We start from the raw sequence: 22,576 nt of genomic DNA on the forward strand, positions 1-22,576 counted from the left end.
TTATCTAATCATTTGATACTTAAAAATTCTGGGTTCCTTCTGTCAAAACACTAAAATCATTCTGGTCAAAAGCAAAAAAAAAAAAAACAAGACCAACAAAATACACAACAACAACATGCAAACCTCTGCAGTGCAGTACAGTGTACTGCCCAGGTGCTGTTTCTCCTCCTCTCCCCAGCCACAGACAGCTAACTACACTGGGTAACTGATCAACTACAGCTGCCTCTAGCCGAGCAGAAAGCTAACAGCATATAGACAGAGCAAGAGAGTGAGAGAGAGAGAAAATAGATGAGCATTGGGAGGCTCCAGGCAACAGCCTGCATGCTCCCTGACTTACCAGCACAGGCTGAACACAGCAGAGAAAGCACCAGCACAATCACCAGCGTCAGGATCTTCACATTCATTTCTGCTCTCCCCTCCGTCTCTCCTCTAGTCGTGAGCTGATATACTGTAGTGGTGTGTGTATGTGTGTGTGAGTGTGTGTGTGTGTGTGAATGTGTAAGAAAGTGTGTGTGTGTGTGTGTGTGTGTGTGTGTATGTGTGTGTGTGTGTGTGTGTGTGTGTGTGTGTGTGTGTGTGTGTGTGTGGAAGGGAGGTTGAGGGAGGGTGGGTGAGCTCGACAGAGAGAAAGGGAGAGATACTGTTTGCTCCTGCGCGTGTGGATGTGTGTGTGTGTGTGTGTGTGTGTGTGTGTGTGTGTGTGTGTGTGTGTGTGTGTGTGTGTGTGTGTGTGTGTGTGTGTGTGTGAGCAGTTTGTGTGTGTGTGAGTGAATGGGCTGTGTGAATGTGTTTGTATATCAGCGCCACTCTAAGACTGAGGGCAGGTCTCGTTTGGAGGTCTCCCACAGAGATGTGCACGGTTTCTTTCTTCCTCCTCCTCCTAGAATAGGAGAGCTGCAGTGTGCGCCAAGTTCAGTAGAGCTGCGAAGGCAGTCAGCTTGTGGCAGGTTTGTGTATGGTGAATGTTTGCTTCACTTGATCATGTGTCTTATATAACTGACACCAGGGGTCAAAAAAAAGAGGGCCTCCCCCACTTACACCTCTCCACCCTTCACACCAGCCCTCCCAGCAAAAAACAAAGGAAAAGGGAGGGTAGAAGAGGAAGATGGGTCATGGTGGTTTATGATAATAACCCAACAGATGCTCTTGTTTCAAACTCTTTGCATGAAAGAAAACTTGTGCACATCGGCTCATAATAAATGTGTAGATCAGATGATGACAGAAGACTTTCTTTCTTCAGATAGCTGCAGTTACCTGGCAGCATGTTTGCCCCATCATACATAACTGATACATCTGGCATTTTATGTATTCTGTTTTTTTGTTTGTTTTTATCTGGTACAATTTACTAGATTTACTATTTGAAGTCTGGGACCTTTTACTGGTTCTGAGAGATTTGCTTTCTCTATATAAATGTTCATTATTTTAGTTAAAGAAGCAGATAAATCACTGCAAGTATGCACCAAGAATGCAAAAATTTCATTTTAATTGGTAACATCTTACTTTAGGGTCTACACATAAGTACATAGTAATTCTTAACTACTGAATGAATACATGCACTTGTCCTTAACATAACCCTTTGGGAATGTTTGTAGACTTTTAAGTCTAAACCAAACCCTAAAAAAAAGTATAAAAAGAAATGAGATATACACAATATCAAAATGTCACATATGGTATGAAAATGTATAATCTTATCTTAGCTCTTTACTAACATTAACTCTACATAAGACTTAATCATTTATTAACAAATGTAATGTATTCCATAACATGACCCCAATAATCTGGGTTGATTTTGATCATATTGTCTTAATGTAACTTGTGCTACTGGTTTCAAATTTTTAATAATTACCTGAACACCCCTGAGCATAACCTAAAGGCTGGGTTGGATTTTCGCTATTAGTGGACCATACAGTAGTGTTTCCTTTCTATTAGTAGTTATTTCATTTTGTTTTCTTAATCCTGTGTGTTTTTATGCAATGTAATTGAGTAGGATTTAGCAGTCATGTCCAATGTAAAATATTCAGAATAAATACTGTTATTTCTGCCCTTCATTTAATAACTTGATTACATAAGAAATTCATCTTTAAAAAATAGATAGGAAAGCTAACCCAAAGAGTGAAGTTGGCAAAGCACTTAAAAAACAATTAAGCTCTTGCTGAGTGGACAGAAAGACATGATTGATGGATTGCATTTGTCAAGTAAAACACAAAGCGTCCCCCTTGTAAGGATGTTCTCGTAAGTCATTTTACTTACTCAAGCCCTCAGTTCAGGGTCCAAGCTCATGCATCGTCTTCATACTGTGCAGGCATTGTTTTGTGAATCACCTGCCCAAGGGCAAATATGTTCCCAACACCCTCTTCAGACTTACCAACATTAGCACCTTCCATTTTTAAAAGGCACACTTGAAATGTTCACGTCTAATGAAGCAATCTTTTCACCCTGCAAGTGGCTAAGGCTCAGTTTAAAGGTGCTTATCCACCCTACGCACTTTTTTTAGCTGGCAGATAAATCACTAATGTACATTGACCAGGTACTGTCCATGACTGTCATCCATGCTGCTTTACATCATCACAAATATGCATGGCATGCAACACATGTAGATGGAAGTCTATAGACAGATTAGGTTATTTAAATCTGCTTTATTTCTTTGCTATGCATTAGAGAATGATGGCTTACACCACAATTACAGAGTTTTGAATAGTGGCAGTGTGAAGTGGTAATGGACAGGAGCAAAGATTTTGCTGATTTTTGCTCTGTATTAAAATAACTTTACATTGCCATTAGATCATCTGTATGGAGATAAATACCAGAATAGCATTATCACATCTACCTGGGGTGAGTTCTTTTATACTGCACAGAGTCACTGCATTTCAACTTTGTAAGCCATGAGAGTCACTTTCCTCTCCTTTTCAGTTCTCTTCACTAAGCGATATACCAACACAGTCTCACAGCATTTCGTGATATAGTCACGAAATTTAACCTATTGATTCAGGTTCATGGACACGAATCTCCCTCTGTCTCATGGGTCATGATTTATGGGTAATGCTGACAGAAATGCCAAAGGTAATAGTTTTTTCCTCATTTTCATCAGAGAATAAGGCATAATATAGAGTTAGGGTAAGGGTTATCATTATACTGTAGTAAATGTATCTGTCTCTAATCAACGCAGTCTCCTACTGTATTTTGACTGGAATGAACCAAGACGATGGTTCATAAAAGCGAGTAGTTTACTGAATTTAAAGCAATATAAACAAGGATAAAATCTCCTGCTTAAATGTTGAGTAATAGTGCTTGAAAATTACAAAATCTATAGCAAACGAGAAAAAAAACAATACAGGGTATGTGTTTTCCAGTGGCAGAAAGAAAACTTTGGTGGAGGCACTAAAAATACGTCGTCCTCAGTGACACAAAAAAAAAAGAGGGAAATTCGGGCCTATGAACACAGTAGTTTGGGCTGGATATACACATTCAGTTGGATAAATGACATGAACTTTTGCCATAAAATTATTATAAACATTTTTTTTTAATTATAAAAGTTTTTTTTAGGGCTTTGAGTTTGGTCAAATCTGAGCAGTGAATGTTTCTTTAAAAAAATCAAAAAGAATATCCTGTTATTGTTGTCATGTCAGCCACACACAGGCCAACATGTTATACCCTCACTTATCTCACAAATAAGATGCTGTGCCTCTGGATCATGATTATTGTTTTTATAGCCAATCCACTTTAAGGCTTGTTCATTTTGTAATGCTTCTCTATGCTGTATAATTAATTTAAAAAAATCTAATTATAGATGACAATTATAATTACAAAATGTATAGACATGAATCACAAGGTGAATATTATACAGTGAAGCCAGTGTATTTTCCCTCATGAATAGCCTGTATGCTCAGTATGGTTAAACGTATTGGCAGATGTATTCAAGCTGACATTCTATACTTTATCACCATACTTTCTATTTCATTTCAGTTCCATTACTCATCTAATTCAATTTGTCTGAAGTGCAAAGGCAAAACAACACAAATTATATTATTGCTCAATTACCTGCTGGCTGAAACATAAAGCTAGTAAAAACATCAATATTAAAACAGCTAATAATGTTGTACATTTTCAACAATTAACCGCATCAGTTCAACAACTCTGCAATTTTCCTCAAGTTATGAGTTCAAAATTCTTTGTTAAAAGATATTCGAAAATATGTGTGATATTCAAAGCTAGACAGCATAGTCGCAATATTTACACAACATTAGTCATATTCATATTCGCCTGTAAAGTTTTCAAGTGCCTTTCAGGTGGTGAGGTGTTTTTTTTCCACCCCAGTGTCCGTCCATCCGTTTGTTAATACTAACGGATGAACTGCTATGATGGCATTGAATTCTTATGGCATTTCCTTGGAAGTGGTCTTGGTCATCCGGAACCTATGGACTTTACCCAAGTAATTTCAAAGGGTTGGTATTTCAAAGAGTTAGGCCCTTTCACAGGAAGCACTTGGATGTTTACAGGAAGTTCTTTTAATAAAGGAATGCGATGCATGCCGCATGTTGGCTACCGGTGACGACATTTGAGGTCTTGTTGTAACTGCCTTAAATAAAACAGTATATTTTTTGGCCACTTATTTTTAGAAGCACATGTTTCTTCCGATTATGTTGCTTATAACAAACAAAGATGACTCCTACTCAGGGCATGTTTATGAACGATATTAATCATTCCAGGTGGAGTTCCATGCCTGGCTAAAAACAGGTCCCTTATCTGACAAAACGTTTCTCTTGTTTATTGTCTGCGTTCATGAGTAATTACCTTCCTGTTTATTAAACACATTATTACCAGGCACAAATACTGTGACAAAAACAAAAAGGCGGATGTTTGTTACAGTTGTTAAAAAATAAAGTATGTTTATTGCTATAGATGGTATGGACAGATTTCCCATCTATGATACTGCCATTGAACTATGTGACCAAGTTAGTGAAAAAAGGTGAAATGTTAAAAATCATATAATGTCAGAAAGTGGGCTGACTTTTTCAAATTTGTGTTATTGTGTGCTTTTCATCCTAATGCTATATTTTTTGTTCTGTTTGTAATATGAAAATTAGAGCAAATTTACTACACAGGAGGAACTTCTAGCATATTCTTCAAGCTGCTTTAGCCAGTTATCGGCAAGAACAGTTGCCCCAATGTTGCGTGACTACGCAACAGCTGTCTCCATAATCCAGGTTATCCGGCCCATGAGCTAGAGAGTGGTAACTGAGGGTAACTTATGAGGTATGACAGTTTAGGGTCACCATAGTTTAAATAGGGCTAAAGTAACCCATACCCACACATTCATTTATGGACAATACAAGAGCTCTAAAAGGTAGCAGCAATTCCCACCTGCACTATTGTGCTTTGCTGGAACTTGCTGTTCCCATTCTTTTTCACTCTTTGTAGACTGATGATATAAAGCATGGATTCTTCCATCAACCTGGTGTCTGCAAGTTAAGAGAGCTTTTTTATGCAGTAGCTATGTTTGAATAGAGTAAGTCAAACCCACATGTGCCCTCATAATATCAAGCTTTACTGTAGGTGCCTAAAGCCAACAAACATAAAAAAGGCTTTGAATTCTTTGTATATTCAGCCTGTAATCAGGCATACTGATCTTCACAGAGGTGACAGGTGATCCAATTGATCTTGATGCTAGTTACCCTACTGCGTGTCACAAAGTGGATTAGATCTGGACCACGTGAACAGGAGATATCCTCTGAAGCTTTGCTTTTTATCCCTGCCTTCTGTATCCAAGCAAGAATTTGAGTGGACCAGTACTAACTGGCTATCTATGCTACTTCTCAAGTTTTTGGATAGGTTTTGTTTTATTCTTTTACACCCAAAATACTGAAAAGTGGAGTTAAGTTATTAATTCAGCTCAAGAGTTCTTTTATTATAAGGGCAAGATGAAAGGACGTCAAAACAAATTAAATGGTCAAGAGAAGTAGCCAAACCCTGTCTTTTTTTATGCAGCTGCTTGCTAGATGTTGAACTTATCAGAATTTCAATCAGTTTCATGCGGTTTGGAAACAGCCTGCTCGATGCTGGATGCTGGCAGCAAATTCTGGGGGCTAAAGAGTGTAAAGGTTAACTTGTAGGAGTGCTGTTACATGACAGATTAGAGGGTTGTTTTTGTGTCATGCAAACTTTGCCTGTTCCGATAGGTCTGATCTTACTTTAGATCAGTATTACAGATCAGAGTTGAAAGAAGAACACATTTTCCAAGTGTTACTATCAGTGTTGCACAGCGTGATGATATATGCTTCAAATGATCCTTCAGTGAGACACTGTTATCCTACCATATACATGATCTGTAAAAGTTATAATTTAAAAAAACAGTATGCTAGCAGTTATCTGTCTTCAATTATACTTTCTGAGTACCTTACAGTCAATATTTGTAAATAAATCACTACCCTTAACTTGTACTTCTTTTTTATTTTTACAGAATTTATTAAGATGTTGTTATCGCTGTGTTTCAAACACACCAAGAAAAGCTCAAGCCAAGAAATGGCATTAAAAAAGTGCTTTTACAGTGTTAATCTCTGTATCTATTTCTACATTGAGGATTTGTTGAGAATTTGGATTTTCTTTTCCACCCTTACCCATCCAAAACCGTGTTAAAGATTTAGATTCCTTTTCTCTAGAAGATTTTTAAAGGGTGAGAGATGAAGCTGAGTTGTTGAAACTTACTTGTATGAATAGGAAATAAAAAGCCTCCATAAAAGCTATGCTGGTGTGGCAGCGTTTTTGAACCAAGTCTTCTTTGTTTCTTATCTCTGTGAAATTTGCCTTTCATGTGCTGACACCTTCCTTATTATGAATTCCCTTTGCGCTGTCTGGGAAGAATAACATAACAATTCAAGCTGCTATATGTAGTGTTTCCATGGTTTGCCAAGCAGTAAAATGTAATTTATATACTGTCACAAAAAAGCCAATGGCGATGGTTTTTGTAACACTTCTTGTCCAGCTGCATATTGTTATCAGCTGAAAGGGAAATGGCCAGAAAAAAAGCGTCTCTATTAATGACTGAAGGTCTTTAATGGTTAGCACTGAGGCCAGAATATCCATACCATAAATCATTTCTTTTTGGTGAGGGCAGTGTTGTTCCCCACCTGTTAGGGAGAGTTTGCCTTCGGGTCATTTTTTAACATGAGATCGGGGACCCATTAGGAATCAGTTTATTCTGTGAGCGCAAAAATAGATGGAAAACACCTGAGATGAAATTTCCCCCTCCTGCCTGTTAATGCCTGAAAGAGCATTAAGGAGTTACACAGAACCCCAGCTTTAAACAAAAGGAAGGAAAAAATAATCAGCTTGTCAAGGTTAAGTATATATTATGAACACCATTCTACATTCACTCAGTAATGTTTTGATCTATTATGGTGCATTTGATCCAGCTTGAAGATTTTAATTGGGTTAATGAGTTTAGTTATTGAGACAGAAACTGGAAACTGTTGGAAAAAAGTTTTAAGGCAAAGAAAGAAAAAAGAAAGAAAGAAAGAAAGAAAGAAAGAAAGAAAGAAAGAAAGAAAGAAAGAAAGAAAGAAAGAAAGAAAGAAAGAAAGAAAGAAAGAAAGAAAGAAAGGTAATGGATGGATAAAACAGAAAAAAGGAAAAAGACCCAAGAGAAAGAAAAAATAGGGAGAAAGAGGAAATTGAGCCAGCAAGGGATGTGCTGCCCTTTGTGTCTCTGGCATGTTGATAAATTGGCTTCTCTAGAGAAACCAGTAACTTTTATTCTGTGCCACTGGACTCTATTTGTACCATAGCAACTAGACTTTTGAAGTACCACACAACAGCATGACATGTCTACTGTATACTAAAACATGGTACACTTAACATACAAATCATGGTTTTATTAATTTCTCAAACCCTTTTCCCTTCTTAGTTTTGTTATACCAATTCAGCTAAAGCACATTCAACATTCAGCAAGCATTCAGTGAAGTTAAATTTGATCTGTTATTTGTATTTTCTGTAAAGCTGCTTTGAGACAATGTCTGTTGTGAAAAGCGCTATACAAATAAACTTGACTTGACTTGACTATTTGCCCTAAACTATTTGTTTTATGCACTACTCAGAGCAATACAATATTTTATCTCTATTTATTTTGCAGTTACTTTTTTTTTTTTTTTGCATTGAATAATTGAGTAATTGATAGAGGAATCATCAATACATCAGCCCCACTTGACCTTGCAATAAACAGTTTATAACCTGAAATTCTTGTTGCAACATCAGGAACCCTAGACAAAATATAAACAAAAAATATGTACACAGTTCAGATAAAAATGTTTGGATTAATTGGTTGAAATTAGCATGCATGTTAATGCAGTGTGTAGTGTTGTTGCTTCAGGGTCTAGGGTTCAATTCTGAGTACAGATCATTGTCTGTGCAGATCTTTTTATGTTCTTATATACAGGTACTCATAAAACAAGAACATTTGCTGAATTGGCAACTCTAATTTGCCACCACATGCAAATGTATCCAGGTTGGGTTCTATCCTTGTGACAAAGGCCCCTGGAATAGGCTCCAGATCCACTACAATCCTGACCAAAATAAAGTGATTTTAATTTGCATACATTAACTGGTATCTATTTTAAGTTCATAATTAGGGTGCACATGAGGGTCTGCTCAGTGATCCACACCTAGTCAACATTGTGGACTGTTATAAAAATCATTAACATGCTTTGGGTTTGATTGACTGGTCATTAGTAATGAGTAGAGATATCCCACCACATCTCACAGACATCTCACATCTCACTCCTCATTGATCCTATTATAAAAGCTGATCCAGTTTCATTCATTATTATTTGTTGTTGGAGCATTTAATGAACTGGTGCCTGAGGTGATTTAAACAGTTCCTTCTTGCTGTTCCAGGTTCTTGGTTCAAACATAAGCTTATCTATAATTAGTATTTTTTTCCACCTCTGCCTGGCAATGCAGGACTATGTGCATTTCTAGTTCAACAAATTAAGCATAATTCATGCTCCATGTTTCCAAGAGTTTATCATTGAACTGTCTAAGCAGTGTGACTTTGGCCATGGGCCTGTTTAAAGGTCTTCTAGAAGATAGCAGCAAGAAACTGACAGCCAAAATAAGAAGTGAAGAGTTGATGACATTATTATCACATTCATAAACTTAATTTTGTCTTATCCAGGCAACAACTGCAGGTGTTGGGACAAAGCTCATTACCATGCAAGCACATTCTCTACATTGGTCATCATCTCAGGTCTGCCAGATTTGAGCTAGCTATCAGGAAACATATTCATTTTCGTTTTTCTATTTTAAACCTATTATTATTGTGGAAGGTGGTGCCCTCAATGCAATAAGACTGTAATGAGTTATCTGAGAGGCACTGAGTAATTTGATGTACTAAAGAAAGAAACAGGCCTCAGGCCTCAAAAGTATTATAAACACTACTTTAACGTTTTGAGGCGATTTGTAATGAGTGTTAAAGGATTGTATTTCACTCTAGACTGTGTGAACATGGCAAGCACTTTTTCCACTCTGTTTTTATGCTATTGCAGACGCCTTGTCCATGCTGCAGCTGCACTGCACCTTAATGTATTGCTATTTGGTCATAAAGAAATTGGCCCAAGAACATTATCACTGATAGTAGTTTACCTTAATATGAATTATCCAATTAAATCTCATCAGCTTTGACCTGGAAAATAGATTTCTTCGAAAATGAAAGGTCGTAATTTAAACAAACTATGCACTCTCAGATAAACTGGATCCTAAAATGTTCTTAAACAATGTTCTAATAACCTTCCTAAAATTTTCGAAAGGGATACTAGCTGGAAACTTTTTGAAAAGAGAACCCCTGTGATGTAGTGTCCTGTTTAAATTTATTAATAATAGTTCTTCACACGTGTAGTACACAGTTCTACATGTGGAAACAGTACACTTATGCTCAAAATAAAAATTCATTCAAATGCTGTATTACGGTCATTATCTCTATTGAAATGGTATCTTTAAGGAACATATGGCAGATGCCCTTATCCAACTCTTTTATATAACTAAGCAGTTGAGTGTTAAGGCCCTTGCTGTAGTACATTTTGTGCAAATCTTACAGGAAATTTCAAAATAATTTGAAATTAATTAAATGTCTATAAACATGCTTAGATTCTGATTCTTTTTAAATATGTGCTTCAGAAAAAGCTGTAAATGCATATGCTATGAATACAAGTATTATAAGAATGTAAACCCATTTGTTTTGTTTGTTTGTTTGTTTGTTTGTTATTGTGTTTATGTATAATTACACAATTTCTATTTTTATTTATATATAAGAATATAAGGTTTGACTGTCTATTAAACCACCTGAAACAGTCTAAAGTCTATATATTGTTTTTTCTTCTGACTCATAATTTTTTTAGACATACAGTGGGTACGGAAAGTATTCAGACCCCCTTAAATTTTTCACTCTTTGTTATATTGCAGCCATTTGCTAAAATCATTTAGGTTTATTCTTCTTCCTCATGAATGTACACACAGCACCCCATACTGACAGAAAAACACAGAATTGTTGACATTGTTGCAGATTTATTAAAAAAGAAAAACTGAAATATCACATGGTCCTAAGTATTCAGACCCTTTGCTCAGTATTTTGTAGAAGCCCCCTTTTGATCTAATACAGCCAGGAGTCTTTTTGGGAAAGATGCAACAAGTCTTTCACACCTGGATTTGGGGATCCTCTGCCATTCCTCCTTGCAGGTCCTCTCCAGTTCTGTCAGGTTGGATGGTAAACGTTGGTGGACAGCCATTTTTAGGTCTCTGCAGAGATGCTCAATTGGGTTTAAGTCAGGGCTCTGGCTGGGCCATTCAAGAACAGTCACGGAGTTGTTGTGAAGCCACTCCTTCGTTATTTTAGCTGCGTGCTTAGGGTCATTGTCTTGTTGGAAGGTAAACCTTCGGCCCAGTCTGAGGTCCAGAGCACTCTGGAGAAGGTTTTTGTCCAGGATATCCCTGTACTTGGCCGCATTCATCTTTCCCTCGATTGCAACCAGTCGTCCTGTCCCTGCAGCTGAAAAACACCCCCACAGCATGATGCTGCCACCACCATGCTTCACTGTTGGGACTGTATTGGACAGGTGATGAGCAGTGCCTGGTTTTCTCCACACATACCGCTTAGAATTAAGGCCAAAAAGTTCTATTTTGGTCTCATCAGACCAGAGAATCTTATTTCTCACCATCTTGGAGTCCTTCAGGTGTTTTTTAGCAAACTCCATGCGGGCTTTCATGTGTCTTACACTGAGGAGAGGCTTCCGTCGGGCCACTCTGCCATAAAGCCCCCCGACTGGTGGAGGGCTGCAGTGATGGTTGACTTTCTACACATTTCTCCCATCTCCTGACTGCATCTCTGGAGCTCAGCCACAGTGATCTTTGGGTTCTTCTTTACCTCTCTCACCAAGGCTCTTCTCCCCCGATAGCTCAGTTTGGCCGGACGGCCAGCTTTAGGAAGGGTTCTGGTCGTCCCAAACGTCTTCCATTTGAGGATTATGGAGGCCACTGTCCTTTTAGGAACCTTAAGTGCAGCAGAAATCTTTTTGTAACCTTGGCCAGATCTGTGCCTTGCCACAATTCTGTCTCTGAGCTCTTCAGGCAGTTCCTTTGACCTCATGATTCTCATTTGCTCTGACATGCATTGTGATCTGGAAGGTCTTATATAGACAGGTGTGTGGCTTTCCTAATCAAGTCCAATCAGTATAATCAAACACAGCTGGACTCAAATGAAGGTGTAGAACCATCTCAAGGATGATCAGAAGAAATGGAAGGCACCTGAGTTAAATATATGAGTGTCACAGCAAAGGGTCTGAATACTTAGGACCATGTGTTTTTTCAGTTTTTCTTTTTTATTAAATCTGCAACAATGTCAACAATTTTGTGTTTTTCTGTCAATATGGGGAGCTGTGTGTACATTCATGAGGAAGAAGAATGAACTTAAATTATTTTAGCAAATGGCTGCAATATAACAAAGAGTGAAAAATTTAAGGGGGTCTGAATACTTTCCGTACCCACTGTATATTATACAGTACATAAAGAAAATATACTTTTGTAAGGACAGCTTTTGTGCTCAGGCCCAAGCAGAGTAATACGGGAATGAGCATAAGGGAAGATGCAGAAGGTGTCATGGAAGCGCATCAACACTATTACTCACACGAAACACTGTATTACACTCTTCTGTACGTCACAAAAGCTACAGTTTTCCATTATCCACCTAAACAATAGTTTTGCTTTAATTACCAACAGAATTCTGGATGGAACTGATTGGATCAAAGTTGTATTATGATAATAATAAACATTTATCGTTATATTTTAATGGTGGGTAGGCAGAGACATTTTATGTTTTAGTTAGGATTTATGCAATTTAAAATACTATATTATATAAGCTTTGTAGTCATAATTCTTATAAGAATAAGTTTTTAGTTACCTCTGTTTAAAGCAAAACAAACATTAACATTTTGTTTGTATTAATTGTTAATTGCTACATCATTATCCAGCTAGCTTTATATGCTTTTAAGTCCATTAATCACAATCCATCTTACCTTTATTTTAATTTATGATGGTTTTTGATCTATGGACTTAAACGCTTAACATAAAGTCTTTCACAACACTTTGCAAAGTAAGATAACTACTTGACAGAGTACAATAGAGTATAACAGGAAAAATAATTCTGCTAACATCTTTAATTTTAAAGGTTTATGGCACCATCATGCATCAAGTAGTATGAAAATTGTTAGTATGAGGGGAATAATAAATATAAAAAGTCGGTAACTGTATAGATGTCAAATGTAGTACCTATTTGCAATAAATATTGGACATTTTTCCACTATACTACTGTATGAACTGTCAATTACTAGTGACTGGTTAACACTAACCTATGATGGCTAATGCTTATAGTGAGGTTTTAATACTAAATGTGTATAATACTGAAATGTTTATAATATGTATTACTGAATGAAGGAATTTGTAATTCCTCTTGAGACTAAAATCAGAGCATACAGAAGTAATCCGGAAGCAAACAATCATTTTTAACATCTGGTAAATGCATTAAGGAATAAGGTAAACATCTAAAGGGAAGTTAAAAAAAAACAAAAAAACAGTAAATGTTCCTAATTATGATCTTTATAATGATCAAATTTCAAGACAAGCCTTCTCTAAAAATGTTGGTGTAGGGTTATAATTTTTAAACAAATAAACAAATAAACCAGTAACGTAAAAGGTTTGTCATTCATAGGCTGACTATTTCTCTATGAAGCAAATATAAGACAGCCTACTGGTTTTGAGTTTCTGGCCTAACTCTTTGTTCCATTATGTAAAATAATACATTTGTGCAATTGGAAAAATAACCACATGTACTGTAGCCCTACTACAGGGAGCATAATGCATCTGAAATAGAACCCATTCATTCATCCTAATTATCCTACCTTGTTTTTAACTATTTGTAACTTTACACTTGTTTTAATTCAATGTGTTTCTCTGGAGTTGTGGTGAGAGTAGGGAGCAGGTTGAGAAGAGCCTGGAGAGGTGGAGGTACGTGCTGGAGAGAAGGGGAATGAAAGTCAGTAGGAGTAAGACAGAGTACATGTGTGTGAATGAAAGGGAGGGCAGTGGAGTGGTGCAGTTGCAGGGAGAAGAGGTGGAGAAGGTGGAGAAGTTCAGGTACCTGGGGTCAACAGTGCAAAGTAATGGAGAGTGTGTTAGAGAAGTGAAGAAAAGAGTGCAGGCAGGGTGGAGTTGGTGGAGAATAGTGACAGGAGTGATTTGTGATAGAAGAGTATCTGCAAGAGTGAAAAGGAAAGTTTATAGGACGGTGGTGAGACCTGCGATGTTGTGTGGTTTAGAGACAGTGGCATTGACTAAAAGACAGGTGGAGCTGATGTTGCGATTTTCTTTGGGAGTGACGAGGATGGACAGGATTAGAAAGGGGTTTATTAGAGGGACCGCACATTCAGGACAATTTGTAAAGAAGGTGAGAGAGGCTAGATTGAGATGGTTTGGACATGTGCAGAGGAGGGACATGGGATATAGCAGTAAAGAATGATGAGGATAAAGCCACCAGGAAGGAGGAAAAGAGGAAGGCCAAGGAGGAGGTTTATGGATGTGGTAGGGAAGACATGCAGGTAGTTGGTTTGAAAGAAGCAGATGTAGAGGACAGAGTAGTATTGAGATGGATGAACTGCTGTGGAGAACACTAATGGGAGCAGCCAAAAGAAGAAGAAGAAATATTTCTCTGGAGTTAGAGCACACTTCTTTAAAACCAACACAAATTGGCTGTACATAGCAAGAAAATCCTGCTTCTTGTAAATGGCTAATTTAATCCTGATGTTCTGCCTTTTTCATGTCTCAGGTGTCTTTTTCAAAATCTCCACCAATTTGTGTGTTAGAACATTTATATCAGCAATGTTATTGGTGCAGACAGAGGGAAAATTGCTTCTCTACAAATGGAATTTTTGTTGCCATGGTTTCTTACAAATTTAAGCTCCATCATCAGTGGCTTTATGAGCAAGCCATTTTCATCTTCTGCCTTTTAGCACAGTATTAAATTTTGTTGTATATTGTAATAGCAAACAGAAGGAAAGAAAATTTTCCAGAACTTATATAATGTATAAAGCAACACAAAAGCTTTATGGTTGAAAACTGTTTATTGCATCTAATACGATATAAAAACAAAATACAGTTGACACAAATATGATTTAGCAGAAAATACATTAATGTGTTAAGTTAAAAGTTAGTTTAGTGGCAGTAGAAACCTAAGCCGTTATTTTATGTATGTCAAACTCACTTTGCATTGCAAAGTTGAATATAAAATTCCGGCTAAAAGGATTTGTATAATTTGCTGAACCACAGGGCTATGTTACAAGGAGATTAATGCTCTTGGTGAGCCCACCCTTGATGAACAGATATAAAAAAAAAAACGGGGCCTCTTGATAGGTACAAAAACGCCTTGCTCAGATTTGGGTTACTGGGACCCACCACCCCTGAGCTATTTCTTGAGGTGGTGTCCTCAAGCGATAACCTGCTTACTGGGCCACCCACATAACCGGGTGTTGGGCTACGCATAAAATACAAAATCTTTACTTTGCTTGTACCAAGTTATATAATCTGGACAGGTAAAGCCTAGATATTTTTCCCTGGGGGGTCTTTCTTCTGCTCTGCAATTTCTACAGGATGTAGATCTCAGGCAAGTGTGGGGATACTCACCAGTGCCAGGCCAATGACTTAACAGTTCTACCAGTGGACAAGACCATTGCCTACATGAGAAAATCCAAACTCTTATTTATGCATATGCACAATATAGAGGTTTGCCATTTTCATCTTGGAGATGCTGGAGTAAGTACAAAAGATTGGTAAGTGCTCCCTTTAAACGTTATCTTGTAAAAGTACAAAAGTATTTGCTATCAAGTATTCTTAAGTATCCAAAGTACTATGATTTTCTATGGTTATAATGTTCCTATTATCATTTTTGTCACAAGACTCATTTCTGCTTAATCAACTCAGTTTATGTGAAAAGACTCTAATGTTACTCAAGCACACCAATATATTAAGTGAATGTTATCAATTTGTCAAAATGCTAATTGATATCCATTAAAATTATCATGAGCCCAAAACCTTCTTTTCAACTACCTCAAATACCTCTAAGAAAATCATGCAAATAAGACCACAGGTATTGTGGCAAGTTAGAGTCAGGAGTTTCTTCCATCATTTATTATTCTCTAAATGTTCTGCTTGCTGTTGAACTGTATGTTCGTGCTAAGTAGATACCACTAAGCGACAATCAAAACGAGTTCAAAACAGAGTGCGCACTCTGCCATGATTGGTGGCTTGCTTCGTGCTTGACCAGTTAAGATTTATCCACTTATAAATAAAAAGGAACGACTTATTTCCCAAAATGTAGTTGAGTAAAAAGTAAGATATTTTACTTTGAAATGTAGTGAAGTTAAAGTTAATATCTCACCAAATGGAAATGCTTCAATAAAGTAATTAATTACAGTAACAAATTACTTAGTTTACTGTCCACCACTGGTTGGGAGTAGGAATCCCAGTCAATGCTCCATTGCAGTCTATTTGCAGTCCCTTGAGCAAGGCCCTTACCCCTTATCTGCTCAGTTATATGAGATCAGTGTCAATTGCTTTTAAATAAGGCCAAATGCTCATAATGTAAATCTGTCAATCACCATTTGGGTTAAACCATTTAAACTTACCAGAGCCTTTGGGGTTGCTTGGAAGAGTCTGTTAATCTGGACGGTGAATCTGATTTTAGGTGGTAGTTCCGGGAGGCTTTTTTTCACATATATGTGGCTTATAAAATTAATTAGGCATATAGAAACCTTAATAGCTACCTTAATAGACTTTAATAACCTTAATAGAATGAATTAGGTTGGGGTTGTGTGGTTAACCCAAATCTTTGTTGAATGGAGAAATGGCACAATGATTTTGGATTGGCAAACTGGAGTGGTTCATATTTTTAAGGCTATGTTTCAATTATGTGATACCTATTCTTTAGTTTCGAATGACATGTCTGTGCCAGGGTTCTAAAAAATACCCCATTTAATAGCTTTTCAGGAACAGGTTGTGGAACAGTGGACCATCTCTTTACAACTACACAGGTCTGTGAGAGGTCATGAATGTAAGCCAAATCCTGTCTATATGTATTTTGATGAGTTGGGAGCATGCCAGTATTTGTGTACCTAAATGTTTGCAGGTTTATGGTGTATTTGGGTAATTAGGGTAATGTTCCTGTTATTTGCAGAAGATTTTATCTTCAAAATTGAACCTTAGACATTCACATATATATTTTGCCACTGTGTGTTGGGATGGTATCTGTGTGAATATGTGCAGTGTGATAGGAAAGGAGAGCATACAATTGACACGTGGATCAAGTCAGCTGCAGAATTTGTAGTATTGGTAAATGAGGAACACAAGCCCTTGACTGACTTCTGACAGACTTGTGCCAGGTATGTTCAATCTGGGGAAACAGTCTAGCTTCTCAGCCTGGTGGTATTGTGACAACCAACCCAACCCCCCACCCAAAAAATATCTTTGACAATTACATTTAAAAGGTATTTATTAAGAAAATAATTTTTATTTTCAGGACCAAATAGTATGTACATTTGTATTTTATGTTTGGTAGATTTCAAGCCTGAACACCATGCACATAGCTTTTAATGGTTCCAGCGGCTTTTAATACTTATAGGTAGTTAACTAGAAATCTGAGTGGACACTAATTATTTGGCCAACTGTGCGGTCCTCTTGATTTTTGATTATCATATCTTCAGTATAATTAAACAACCCTTTGTTTTTCTTTGACAAAAAAAGCTAAAATATATGCGACTGCTTAAGGCTACTGGGAAGTACTGTAAAAAAAGAAATTATGCCTGCCATCTGTGTGCTATTTAAATTGATCCCACAGCAATGGCTACTTAATTCAAGAACTGTCAAGGAGCGTCATTAGATGCGCCATTTTTCAAGCTTAATATTTCATTATCCACAAGGAGGTTTGTATTACCCTCAGGATTAAAGTCAAGTGTCCTGAAATATTACTTTTGCAGTGGAAAATTGCAGACCCTCTTGTTAAACTATACCCCACCTCATTAAAGAGTATGTAGGCCAAGGGGAGCCCTTAAATAGCAGAAGAATTATGACATTTTTGCCCCAAAAAAGGCATTTAAAATACTTTTCTGTACCCGAACCACTAACATGACAAAATATGTATTTTATAATCCTAGAGGAAAACAACTAAAACTAAATGTATATATATATATATATATGGCAGTTTTTTCTATAGTTTTGTTTTGTAAAATTGAAAATTGCATTATGACTGTAAGCAATAATAGATCATGCTGGGGGGGTGGCGTAATCAAGACTTAAACTGCATCCCTTTTCGTCTCATTTTTCTTCTTAAGCCACAATGAGTTATCAGGAGGAAGAAGTGTAGAGCTAAGTCATATCCAAGGCAGAGCCCTAAGCCTGATAATACTGCAAGAGTGTGAGGAGTTATCCTTCTTCCTGTTTTAATTAGGAAGAGTAAACCATCAACAGGCAATCATCATCTTCCTTACCTAGGTTGATTATAGAGAGTGAGAATTGCGTCATTGTAGATGTACAGCTTTGAAGATATGACACAGGAAGTTTTTTATAGTTTTGAAACCTGTGTCATTATTTCTGTTTTGGCTTAAAGGGTGCATAATAACATAAGTTAATAAATGTGAAAGACAGACCTCTCACACTTTGCACCAGACTAGCCATAATAGTTTCTCACTATGCAGTACAGCTTTAGCACTGGCTTGTCTTGAGGCACACATCACCTCATGGGAGTCAAGTTAAAAAAATTAAAACATTACAGGCATCAATCAGACATTCTCTGGCCTGTCAGCATTTCAGCATGTACTTCTAGGTGCACCAGTGATCTGCATTTTTAGCCTCCAAATCAGGAAGTTCTGATTTATGGTTCAGCTTGCATGTCATAAGACATGTGCTTCATACCTCAGTGGTTAGGTTAAGTGTACTTTTGATCTGCACTGGTGCTTTCCTTTCTGCCATAATGTAGATGTCCACATGTACTTTCGAAGACTTTTATAAGAGGCCCCAGGGTATGTGTTTTGGCATGCTTTTAGGCAGAGTGCCTTTTTGAACTTTTTATCTTTAACATTTTTATTTTATTTCATATTTATTATATAATGTCAACCATTTTTTCCAGGTTTTCAAAAGTAGGGAAAAGTAAACCATATGAATAACCATGAGAAATCAAGCCTAGGGAGAATAATGTACCACTGAGCTATAAGAAAGACTATGTGCGCAATTAACACTTCAATGCCCCACGGAGGTTTCATGGTGGGTTCCAAACTAAGCACATAATTCCTTGCTGTTAAATGCCTTTTAAAGAATTAAGTAAAGATACTAAAGAATTAAAGATTGACTGTTGTAGGAAATACCATTCAACTGATGAAAACTGCTGGATATTTTCATCTTCTTACTTGATGTATAATTTTCTTCTTGCCATTAGTTTGTTTATATTGCATTACTTACAGTAACCTGGAACACTATGGTTAGCCTAAGGGTAAGGGATGTTTTCCATGTATTTTAGGATATGTTGACAAGTGCTTTTCTGCATCTTATGCTGGACACGGCCTATTGATGACTACACTTAACTGTGAACAGCTTATTGAATTTCCTCCAGGAAACCTCCCCTGTGCATCACTGAATGCTGTGCTGTAGGCCGTCACTGTGGAGACTTCAATTACTGGCAAGTCCCAGCCGGCTGATTTCTAACTGTGACCATCGAATTAGATAAGAGAGAGAAAGACAGAGAGTATGTGTGTCTAAGGAAACTCATTTAGAAAATTCTAGTCTAAAGTTAAGTTATGCCTCTGAAATTTAGAACCTGGAGAAGACAAAACTCAAGAAGAGTTCAATAAGTGTAGTAGTGAGAAGAGGAAACTCTTTGGTCATATCCTGGAAACAAGCCAACTGTCTGTGCCATAATCCACTGGCTGACTGATTTATAACAGGCATTAAACTGTTGACTAAACCTAAACTTCCTGGACTTTAATACTTTTTTTCAAATGCACTAAAAACAGAGCAAGCAGCGTTTGTGCACTACTAAATTTACAATAATTGTATTATCAAATAGCTACTGAATTTTTGGTATAAGAGTAAAGGTTAATATATTATGCTATTTCATGACCATACTGTAGGATTGTAAAGCTGGACATTATTTTCTCCTAACCACTAATGTTTTGTCTCTAATCATGATATGCATGACCACCAATTTTTGGTTTATTTTTTATTTTTTTATCTCACCACAATGCAATGCCATTTGTGGATGAGGTGCTGCATGGTGGGAGATACTTTAAAGAAAAGGCTTATTTGTTTTAATGCTTCCAAACTGCTTGTTGTTATTAAACAGCAACATTTTTCAATTTAACTAAATCAAATGTGCAACTCTTGAACAGAAATCTTTGTTTTCATTTTCCGTTCTTTAACATTCACCTCATTGTGTGGCTGGGCTATGTTCCCATGCTTCAATTTCTTTACTATTAACTCAATGGTTTGCTTATGTATTTTATGGTCACAATTAATTTCTCTCCATTCTGTTGAAAGGTTTATGACATTAACGATGGCATTTAAAAACAGATATTTAATATTTGTTATATACAGTCCTATCTAGAAGTATTGAAATGGAAAGGTCAAACGTGTGATTGACAGGTGATTCTTGTTGCCCAGATTGTGTAAACAGTTAATATCTCTGAATGTCTACACTTGGGACTGGGTTTTTGCTGTGAAAACTGCATTTTAGTGTTAAAAAAAGATCAGAGAAGAAAGCAAGCTATTCTGAAATTAAGCAAAGAGGAAAAAATCTATCAAAGCTTTTGCATGGGCATTTGGCATAATCAATACTGCAATTTTTAATGTCCTAATATAGAAAGTAGCCACTGGTTAATTAACAACTATACAAAAAGGTTACATTATCCAGAACCTCTACAGGGCAGGGGTGAGGATATTACAGACCACTTACTTGAGAGCAAAAATATGGCGGCCATACCACAAGATGCCACACATTTATTTGCAGTAAGAAACCAAAACATACAAGCCTGTTGTCATGCATGATAGAGGTAGTGTCATGGCTTGATCTTGCATGGCTGCTTCGGGAACAAATTTACTAGTCTTTTTTGATGAAATTTATGATGGTAGCAGTAAAATGAATGCAATTATTTGTAAATTACAGAAATTTAAAAACGTACTTAAATCTACTTCAATGACTTTGGTTACCTAAAATTGGGTGGACCATCACTAACGGAGCCATATTCTAAAAAGCTGAAATTCTAATCTATCAACTCATATTTAACCCAAATGTTTTCACTGTTCACTGCCCTGTGATAAAACATAAGCAGTAGTTAAAAAAAATATGATGTGGCTGGCTTCAAGCATCCCAGAGGAAGAATGTGCTAAACTTTAACCTCCCTGATTCCCAGCTGTCATGTGATGGTGTAGAACTTGCTGGTGTGAGGCAGTTGGCAAACGGCCAAATTAGAAGAAAATGTGCCTAAGAACCCAAAGAAAAATAAGATGGAGCAGACGTGAAAAATATTGTTATATTAGAGTATACAGATTTATGTTTGGTATATACACAGTGGTGTCCAAAAATCCACCAAAATATTCAAAATGTGAACATGTTTGCATTTTGAATTCTTTCTAATTTAAAATAATTTTCGTTACAAATTATATTATATTATTAACTTGAGTACAACAGTGAAATGTTTTAATATTTTTATGAATTTTATAGATTCTTTGCATTTGGTATATCCTTTTTGCGTTAATGTCAATGTGCACTCAACCTGGTAAAGACTCCACAAGTCTACTTTCTTAAGCTTATGATCCAGTTTCAATCAAATGTTGGAAATATGACCTTTTGTACTGCTTACATTTTTAGGGACTAAAGCAGAACATTAAAAAAATTGCACTTTTCATTTACTTGGTTTTAGAGTTTTGAAAATTCCACAAATGTCTGTTTAATTTGAACTTTACATGTAAAAATAAACCTTGATTTTTCAGTGTGGTGCTAGACTTTTGGACCTCTTTGTTTTGGCCCACAAATAAAACCTTTTGTTGTTGTTACTCAAAAGGATCATTATCTTTAATACTACTAATGATAAAATATATCACAGTTCCTAAAAAGAGAATCATATCCGCATCGGCATGATGTGAAGAGGAAATACAATATTCTGACAATTAGGGAAGATTAAATTTCATCCTGCTCCCTGAAATAATGGCCTTAATTTGACATTCAGGATGTTTAGATGAGAGTTAGTCATGCATGCATGCATGAAGATAAGAACTTTGGAGACTATTTGAGTCATTGTTGACTTCTAAAGAGGAGGAACAACTTCAAGTCCAGGTTTTTTAAAGAATAAAATAGTGATGTATTCCAGCTATGTGTCTTGCTTGGATTCTTTACCATGTATTCAGTTGAATTCTCAGTCTTGTTAAGGCCACATTTTCTTTTATAAACATACTGGATCAAAACACAAGATAATATTTGAAGTTTTATGCAAGTTTGTCTTTAATATGACAAAGAACACAACCAAAGAGTTGGCTAAGTTACTGTGTAATTGTTCTTTTTGTTAATGTTATTGTTAGGCTATTAGCTTGTTAATCGCATTTTGAGAAATGTGTAGAGATTATTAATATAAATAATATTATTTCTTAATTGGAGCCTAGAATTGAGTCCTGTCAATTTGTACTAAAATGATCATTGACCTCTATTCCAACATAGCTTCTTATTTATGAAACCCATATGGAAAGCAAATAATTGCATTTATACACAGTATATAACATTTATAACAACATTATAGAGCACCATGTACCTTCACCAAGTGTACCTTCTACTCAAAAAGCTAAAAGAATTGCAAGATATGAATTTTCTAATGCAACAAATACATTATATCAGTCAGTCGAATGTTGTTTTCCAGGTAAAGACAAAGTTGTCATTAGGATCTCCAATACCATTGTACATGTTTTGACATACAGTTTTTTTTTTTTACAAATTATCAGTCATTGCTTTATA

At 36.5% G+C, this 22,576-nt stretch overlaps 1 protein-coding gene across 1 annotated transcript in view; it reads right to left on the minus strand.

Annotated features, from left to right (window-relative positions):
* Nucleotides 1–754, minus strand: part of apln (apelin) — a 20,975-nt gene extending 20,221 nt beyond the window's left edge. Inside the window, exon 1 of the mRNA XM_083560492.1 lies at nt 338–754. Within this exon, the coding sequence (XP_083416618.1) occupies nt 338–404 (67 nt within the window). The 5' untranslated portion in view covers nt 405–754. The remainder of the gene's footprint in view (nt 1–337) is intronic.
* Nucleotides 755–22,576: the final 21,822 nt, after the last annotated feature.

This window comes from Silurus aristotelis, assembly GCF_946808225.1.
Source record: "Silurus aristotelis genome assembly, chromosome: 14".
Classification (NCBI taxonomy): domain Eukaryota; kingdom Metazoa; phylum Chordata; class Actinopteri; order Siluriformes; family Siluridae; genus Silurus; species Silurus aristotelis.